General features: G+C 36.7%; 1 protein-coding gene across 1 annotated transcript; it reads left to right on the top strand.

The window, feature by feature from the left end:
• Positions 1-659: 659 nt before the first annotated feature.
• LRRC8B (leucine rich repeat containing 8 family, member B) lies at positions 660-4243 on the top strand. Its single transcript, XM_009572329.1, is given in 3 exon segments — positions 660-2795; positions 3826-3965; positions 3967-4243. Coding segments are annotated over 3 exon segments (2397 nt in total). The 3' UTR covers positions 4088-4243.
• Positions 4244-9567: the final 5324 nt, after the last annotated feature.

Below are 9567 nucleotides of genomic sequence, written 5' to 3'. Positions count from 1 at the left end.
TATCTCTCAACATTGGACAATAACAAGTTGTGTTAGCTTAATTTTCATTCTGTCAGTATGCTTAATTCTCTTGATGGGAGAAGATGGGGAATTGTATATAAGAATACGTAATGCAAAACTGCTCTTCTGAGAATTTTTGTGTATTCTTTAATTGGGTAGAATGATTTAATCTAGTAGAAAATTCTAAATTACAAGAGCCATCATATCGCTTAATATATCGCTTTGATTTTGGAATTCCTCATAAATGAGAAATCACTTTTGCTATGTAAGTTTAGGACAGTGGTGAAGGACTGCTAGTAATATATCAGACACTTCTTAACTTATACCTGTTTGTTGCTTCTACTTGAACAGTACCCAAATGTTTGGTCCAAATATACTTTCTCCTAATCTCTGATGCTAGTTTCACTCTTCATTTAAATTTTTGCATTCCAAGTAACTTTCCTTAAAATAAATAAGATATTGGCTAGGGCTAAGTGCCAGGAGTTGTTGGATCCTTTTGCTATGTTCTGGATGCTAGGCTAAATGTTACACATTTAAAACTGTGAAAACAGTAATAAGCTTCAAGTGTTTAATGGTGAGATAAATTGTTTTTAACAATTCTCTAAGGATGTCTTTTCTTTTTTCTTCTACCAGCTGCTGTTCTCTCACAGGTGAAAGTCATGATCACGCTAACAGAACTCAAATACTTAGCAGATGCCCAGTCATCCTACCACATACTAAAACCATGGTGGGATGTCTTCTGGTATTACCTCACCATGATAATGCTGCTAGTTGCTGTGCTCGCTGGGGCTCTCCAGCTTACTCAAACCAGAGTACTGTGTTGTCTTCCTTGCAAGCTAGAATTTGACAATCATTGTGCCGTGCCTTGGGATTTAGTTAAAGCCAACCTTAACATGTCGGCTAGCTCTACAGCACAGATAATCATCCCGCTTAAAATACAGAATGATCTCCATCGGCAGCAGTATTCCTATATTGATGCAGTATGTTATGAGAGACAGCTTCACTGGTTTGCCAAATTTTTTCCATACCTAGTGCTTCTGCATACCTTTATTTTTGCAGCTTGCAGTAATTTCTGGCTTTACTATCCTAGTACAAGTTCCAGGCTTGAGCACTTTGTAGCCATTCTTCAGAAGTGTTTTGATTCTCCATGGACAACACGTGCCCTCTCAGAAACAGTTGCCGAGCAGTCTGTGAGGAAGTTGCCAGTAGCCAAATCAAAAGCAGTGATTTCATCACCTGGGAGTTCAGTAGATATAGGGGCCAGCAGACAGTCCCTGCCATATTCGCAACCTGGCTTGGAAACAACTGGAAGAGAAAATTCCTCAAGCGTTCTTGACAAAAAAGAAGGGGAACAAGCTAAAGCTATATTTGAAAAAGTGAAGAAATTCAGAGTACACGTTGAAGAGAAGGATGTCATATATACAGTGTATATGAAACAGATTATAGTGAAAGTCATTGTATTTGTAATAATAATAATTTATGTCCCCTACTATTTATCATTTATTACACTTGAAATTGATTGCGTAGTTAATGTTCAAGCCTTTACAGGCTACAAAAGGTACCAGTGTGTTTATTCACTAGCAGAAATTTTTAAAGTTTTGGCTTCATTTTATGTTGTTTTAGTGATCTTCTATGGCTTAACTTGTACTTACAGTTTGTGGTGGATGTTAAGGAGTTCACTTAAGCAATATTCTTTTGAGAAGTTGAGAGAGAAAAGTAATTACAGTGATATACCTGATGTAAAGAATGACTTTGCATTTATTCTCCACTTGGCAGATCAGTATGATCCTCTTTATTCCCAGCGATTCTCAATATTCCTGTCTGATTTGAGTGAAAACAAACTGAAACAGATAAATCTTAACAATGAATGGTCAGTGGAAAAACTGAAAAATAAATTAGTAAGAAATACCCAAGACAAGATTGAACTTCACCTTTTCATGTTAAATGGTCTTCCAGACAGTGTCTTTGAACTGACAGAAATAGAAGTCCTAAGCTTGGAACTTATTCCTGAAGCCAAACTTCCTTCAGCTGTGACCCAGCTAGTCAATCTCAAAGAACTGAATGTTTATCATTCATCACTAACTATGGATTATCCAGCAGTCAGCTTTTTAGAAGAAAATCTGAAAACATTGCGCCTGAAATCTAGTGAGATGGGAAGAATTCCGTTTTGGGTCTTTCATCTAAAAAACCTACAAGAATTGTGCTTAACAGGGTATTTCATGCTGGATCATCACAACTCCATATACAACGAAAGCTTTCAGGGGCTAAAAAATCTGAGATCAATTAACTTAAAAAACAACCTTTCCCGTATACCTCAAGTGGTTACAGATCTTCTGCCTTCTTTACAACACTTGTCTATCAACAATGAGGGAAATAAACTGATAGTGCTAAATAACCTGAAGAAGCTGGTAAACCTGAGAACCTTGGAATTAATCTGCTGTGATTTAGAGCGCATTCCCCATTCCATTTTCACCCTAAACAATTTGCATGAAATTGACTTAAAAGAAAATAATCTCAGAACAGTGGAAGAAATAATCAGTTTTCAACATCTTAAGAATCTTTCTTGCTTAAAATTGTGGCACAACAGTATTTCATATGTCCCAGTGCAGATTGGTGCATTATCAAACCTGGAGCAATTGTATCTAAACTATAATAATATTAAAAATGTTCCATTGCAGCTATTTCTTTGTAAAAAATTACACTATTTGGATCTTAGCTATAATAAGCTAACCTCCATCCCTGAAGAAATCGGTTATCTGACCAATCTGCAATACTTGGCTTTGACAAAAAACCATGTAAGTAGAATTTCGAATTACTTCTTCAAAAAAAAAAAAATCAAATATTGACTTAACCTACCATTTCCTCTGGAACAGCCTCTGGTTCAAAATGCTTTTGTGATGTTCATGATTAAAGTAAACCCAGTAAAACTGAAAAAAGGGGTGGTGCTTCTTTAATTACTGAAACTTCGGTGTCATCAAAGCTTGTGTAATACTGAGTAAGTACTAATCTGGTCTGTAGCAGCTTAAGGGCTCTGATCCAGAGATAGTATAGGTTAGGATGGCTGCAGAAATGTATCTTCCCTTTCCCTGCAGCTGTCTGTCCCATATAGTTTTTTAATGAAAGTGAACAATGTTAGCTTTTTTACCTTAAAATGTCAAACTGAAAGCTGTAGCAAATCAACAGCTAGCTGATGAGCAGCTCAGCTGTCTGATTGTGAAAAGGGAAATAATTATAGCTGGTAACCTCATTAGCAGTGCTAAACTGTTTGGATTGTTATTGTGGGGTCCAAGCTTGTGACTTAAGGCTTCTTTAGAGGCTTATAATTGTAAGGCTGGTTTTGGATGTTATATGTCTGTAGTGTGGACCAGGACTAAGTTACTATTGTACTGCACAGATAACTGCTTGTACAGGTTTCACAACACAGGAGCTGCTAATGTCTCTTCACAATCTGTGTTTGTTCCTCATTAAGTGATTCTTAGGAGATAGTAGCCTATTTATCTCCCCTGCCACCTGCACATGCACATATTTGTATGCACTTCTGTGCATGCACACGGGTATATGCTCCCCCAACATGCTTATGTCTTGACTTCTGCCAGTAGCTAAGCATCTTCATAACAAAACAGGTATATAAAACCATTGTAGTGTTCTCAAGCACTTTCTTGCATAATGATAGAAGCATTACAGTTTCCCTTTCCTTATCCTCCATAAACTAAGAGGGTTTTTTTTACCCTAAAATGAAACCGGGAAATGTCAAAATGAGCAGCTGCATGTAAGCTAACAAGTTTCAGTGTACATAATTTTTGTTCTCTTCTTTCCTTTTTCTAGATTGAAATGCTGCCTGATGGATTATTTCAGTGCAAAAAGCTGCAATTTCTTCTTTTGGGAAATAACAGTCTGATGAATTTGTCCCCTTGTGTGGGTCAGCTACTGAATCTTGTTCAATTAGAGCTCATTGGAAATTTTTTTTGCTGAACTGGAAGAATGTCAGTTCTTAAAGCGGAATAGTCTAATTGTAGAAGAAAGGTTGTTAAAAACACTTCCACCTCGCGTAAGAGAGCGTTTGCAGACATGCTCAGATAAGTGCTAAGTTTAAAGTGAAACTCTGCATCATTGCATTCTATAAGCCTTTTGCTTAATATCTCTCTAAAGATCTGTATTGGTGGAGAGAAGTGAAGGAGAGAGAACAGTTTACAAATCAGTCTTAAATTTAAATGCATTGAACTGAGTTGATTGTATTGGAAAAGAAAAATTTATTTAGATTCAAATAAAAAATGCAGCCTTTAACAGGTATCATATGTTTGAAAAATCTGAAATACGAATTTTTGGTTGGGTTCCACTGGTTGAAATAATTCAGTTAAATGTTTATGATAATATTGAAATGGAAAAGTTGATTGCCTCGCTATAGTGAGAGTGTATATACTTTTTTTCTCATGGGAATTTTTTCTGTTGATAGCGATAATTTTAGACAGTTTCATCTCCTGCCATGTGAGGTCTAAGAACTGTCTGGAATTAGTTTCTAAATATGAACTCTTTACTAACTTAGAATATGTTAAATTAAGAGTTTAAACTATTTGCGCAGTTCAATTGCATGAGGTATATGAAAGTAATTTTTCAACATACCTTAATTTTTAAAGCTTTTGACAAGTACTGAGCATTAATTCTATAATTGTGGAAGATGCCATTTGCTATTAAAACCAGTTGGACAATAATACCCAAAACCAGTTTCAGTATTTTGTCTTAAAATAGTAACTACAAAATGAATTGTTGCCTAGAAATTGGGAGGAATCAGAAGAATCTGAAGTAACTGTTATGCGCATGTACTAGACAACAAATCTTGCAGATCTTCATAGATAGTGATGGCAAACGGAACACGATATAATTGCAAAGTTGTCTTCTGTATGTTGTGAGCTTCCCAGTTAGTGTAGTGTATGTTGCTGTTTAACGTTTTTATAACTTCTCATTGCTGACTGCCTCAGTGCTTCTTCTCCACACCCAGTTACTGTATTTTGGTGGCTGAGGAGAGGATGAAGGAGGTTTGTATTAGATAGGGACAGAAAGACACAGTTGAAACAAACCAAATAATCACACAGCTTATAAGCACTTGGTAGGGAAAAACAAGAAGCATTATAAGCTTTGCCTCTTCTAGGGATGTAATCATTTCATAAATTATAGTGGTGGAATGAGCTCTTACACCATCCTCAATACTTGCAAAACTGGATGGAAATAAAATGGTTCCTGACTTCATTCTTCTGCTGTGCGCTGTTTTATTGAATTTGAAGTCTTAACTCTCATGATGTTTATCATGTTCACTAAAAACATACGTTATGCCCTTGGGGAAAAAAAAAGAGCATGCTTTCCAAAAACATATTTGAAAACTTCTTGTATTATATTAAAGTTTTCAAAACCAATCTCAATTATCGGTTAAATAGATGAGGTAAACTGTGCTCTTCATGACTTTGTGTTCATCAAGTGTGCTAACTATACATTCCAGTTTGTAATAACAAATCATCAAAGATAAACCAATTTTAGTACTAGACTACTTTTAGTCATCTCTTGCTCCCATTCCAGTGCCACTTCTGTGGAGAATAAGGTCTATTTTGAATGAAAATGCCAAAACCAAGTCTGATCAACATGGAAGTAGGAGATGTCTCTGCAGTAGCAGTGCAAGAGGTGCATGTTTATTCACTGTACTGATGGCATTCCAAAGACCTTTGTAGTTAGAGCACTTTTCTTCTCAGGGAACCAAAATGTGGTAAAACTATTACTTTTTATGTAGTTCTAGAAATGTTTAGTGTAAACTGATTAGTTGTGGGTTTTGTGCAGACCAGTGCTGCTGGAACAGTCTTTCCAAGTGTCCTCTTCCGAACTCTACTTTCAACTAATTTTGAGTTGTATAATAGTTCCATAGGAATTGACATGGTTCACAAACAGAGCTAGTTCTGGTAGATGTGATTAAACCAGAGTACGTTGATTTGCACCCCTGTGGCAAGAGTTTTGTTAATAATTGCAATAGGTCTGTCAGGACTTTATAACTTAACATTGAAGAACACTTCATGCAAGAATTTGACACGCAAGACTTGCAGTCTAGTAATTTTTAAAAGATTAAGCAAGCATTTTCTCTAAAGCTTTTTTCTAAATTGGAAAGCTGTATTGAAAAAGTTAAATAAGCAAGTAACTGGCTTGGCCAATAACTTCAACTTTTTAGCAGTGCATCTACATTTTCCATAATCGGCAAAACTGGTGGAGGTGAACAGTGATCTTAAATGTGCATTTTATACTAGTTCTGTCAGAGTGAAATAACAGAAATAACTTGGAGAAAGGTACTTCATTTCTAAAATGTGTAATCTTAAAGGATTTGAGGAAACACTAAGAAATGCATAAGAATATAAATACTGTTTTATAGGTTAAATGGGTTACATTTTTTTGCAGACTATAATATTTTTTCACTCTGCACCCCCTCAAGAGGGTTGGATTTTTTTTCACTGCATGTTTGAGTGTTTATAAAACACCCAGACAAAAGCCAGAAAGTTTGAAGGCTAGAATCTCTAGCCTTGCTTTCAAACCACAATGTGCCTTTATTATCCATTTTGTACCGTGAAACCCAATCCTAGTCCTTAGAATTGAGGGTGGAGACAAATATAACTCTGAATTTCTTGAATTCATTTTAGCCATGACCTTAATAGTCAATATTTTTTCAAAATGAGGGGATTTTCAGGGAATCCATATATGAATCCACTGTCATAAACTTTGTACAATAAGTGTTCTTGGCATCTAGTCTTTGTATTAAACATCACTTCCAATCAAAAAAAAAAAGCTTTTCAACTTGTTTCAGTGTTGTATTGTGTTTAAGAACTTTGTATTGTGATCTTCCGTATCGTGAACATTTTTTTGAAAAATTAAATTTTTTTTTTGCATTACAATTCTATGAACTGTTCTTTATTTTCCATATGAGATGTTGCATTTAATGCAAAGCTCAGAAGTCTGCTTCCAGCTATCTGTACCTATGTGCTAGTAGGTATATCTTCCACAGGAAAGTGTGAAGATAATGAACAGCAATGGGAAATGAACACTATGCTCCATCAAAGCAGTTCCATGTTCTGGGCTAGGACAGAAGATCCTGTGTTGATTATAACTAAGCTTCCATCTTAATTGTTGTTACAGAATCTTTTCCAAGTCTCCCAATTTAATTTTTGTGAGCTGGGTAAATATCAAATGCAGCCTGGAATTGTACTGGGAGAAGTGAGAAGGCAATGATTCTCTTCCCAGCTTGGCACATACAGCTGTCATGTGGCTAAACTGCCAAAAATATGCTGCTTGTAGTAAATCATGCATGTTTCAAGTATCGCACACTGTGTTAGCTCAAAGATCTCATTTATCTTGAAATGCGAGATGATACTGATGGCCTTTTGTGGGAACCTGGGTTTGGCTCCATGTTTTGAAGATAAGGAAAAAAACCAAACATGCAAGTAATGTTATGTAGTCAAGTGCTAGCTTCTTATCTTTCAAAATAAGAACCTTCCTAACAAGTTTTGCAGAACTGTGGCCCTTTCTTCTTGGAGATGAAATGAAATAACTAAAAAAAATGACTTGCAGTTTACCTGTTTCGAGGTGGTAGTCTTAGTAAAATAAGGCAGATGATTCTTCTTAAAGCTGTTTTTCCATGCTCCTACAGATCCATGTATTTTGTTTTCCTGGCAACTTATTGTGGTTCTAATGATTTTTTTTTTTTTTAACCAGTAGATTTACATCATGCTAACAATCTTCCTTGGTATGTAGACTTTCCATCTTCAAGAATGTGACCTGAAGTTCATTCTGTAATCACTTCCAGTAAGTGACTCTTCCTCTTCCCTTTCCACCCGAATAAATGCTCAGATTAGAGAACAATATAGGAGCAACTGAAGAATTCTACTAGCAAATACATGGCTGCAAATCCTGAAAGCAGGAGGCAGTGCATGTCATCCTATGGATTGTTTATATCAAGGATTTTACAGAACTTCCGGTATTTCTAGAGATCAGGAATTGATCAAGCTTTCATGCTTTATTTGACCTTGTTGGGTGGGTGAGTCCCTCAAATGTGCAAGCATGGTAATGCATTTCCCAGAGAGAATGCAGAGACTGTGCAGTTTATTTGCTGTCATGATGGAGTTGGCAGCTAATGTAGGCTGTGGCAACAGAAGAGGAGTTGTAGTTAATTGATAGAAAGAAGCAAGCAGTGATACTACAGTCCTATATGCTTGTAGGATACAGCCATGTCTCAGGAATTCCTGTGTCTGGAGAAGTTGCCATCCTGGCATTATATGAAGAGTTTATCTCAGTCCTCCATTGCCAGGACACGTAGGTGACGGAGGGGGCAGTAGCAACCCACTCCGGGGCTGGACTGGCATCTGAAAGTGTTCAGGCATTAACTCAGTCTAGCGTGTTTAGTAAATGAACCATTACATTTTTGTCTTGTTGCTTCCTTATGTTCCTCCATTTATGTGAATATCTGTGCTCTCTTTGTCCAACCTCTAATAACTTATAATCCATTTTTATTATTTTGTACGAGTGTGCTCTCTGCTTGGCAGGAGCTGGCTAAAAGACTTGCGGGTGGTATGGATATGCAAGCCATATGCATTTAATGCTTGGAGAGGTGGAGAAGAGAGGATTAAAATTGGTCTACCTGTAGAGAGAGGGGCAAGGAATAATTGCTCAAAGTAACAGGGGAGATGTCGAGAGATCATTATTACTACTTAGCCCAGCAAGGCTATTGGGAAGTATTACTTGCTAGTAGGCAGTTTTGACAGTATGGTGCTTAATGGTGAGGTATTAGTCTATAGTGCTTGTGGGCATGCTGTTTAACAGGTGAATTTATTACTTGCTATTGCTTTTTTCCTCTTAAAAATGCTATTTATAAATCTACTGCTACTATTTATAAAACTTACTTATAACACTCTGAATAAAACTTCTTTTCTTTTCTCTCCCTCATACTTGCATATCTACGTATTGCAGAACCAATACTCTTGTCAAAAGATGTTGCAAAGCAACTAATGTGATTAGTATTTGAAAAGTGTGCAAGGATGAAAACTGTAATGGGAGGTATGTAGAAATGCCAGTCACTGCAATCTCACTGGCAATGCAACTTGAAAATCTCTTAAGTCAGGGTTAAGGCTTAGTATATGGATGGTAAGGGAAAAAGGAGGAACATAGCTCACTACTCTCTGTTGAAAACATAGCTAACCTGCAAGTAAATTGTGAATTGACTGATCATTTTAAATCTGCCTTGCTCAGTAGCAGAACTGCATAAAATTGTGCATGAAAAAGTTTGGTGGGTTTTTTTGAGTGAAGTTGCTCATTATAGCTAACAGTGTTTAACCCCTCTGCATCAGCACAGGGGAGGTCCCAAGCCTCTGGCCCCTGTGCTTTGGCCCTGTGGTCTGACTACACCATTGTTCTGGCTTTTGCTGGACTTTATGCTGAGCTGATTCAATGCAAAAGCCTAGCAAAACACTACTTATTGTACTAGTTTTCTGCTGGTTTAACAAGTTGAATTAGTTTGGTTCAGTCTGACAAGTACCAAAGTCAGTAGGA

The sequence above is a fragment of the Fulmarus glacialis genome, unplaced genomic scaffold, assembly GCF_000690835.1.
Source record: "Fulmarus glacialis isolate BGI_N327 unplaced genomic scaffold, ASM69083v1 scaffold47742, whole genome shotgun sequence".
Classification (NCBI taxonomy): Eukaryota; Metazoa; Chordata; class Aves; order Procellariiformes; family Procellariidae; genus Fulmarus; species Fulmarus glacialis.
This window is presented reverse-complemented; position numbering and strand designations above follow the sequence as displayed.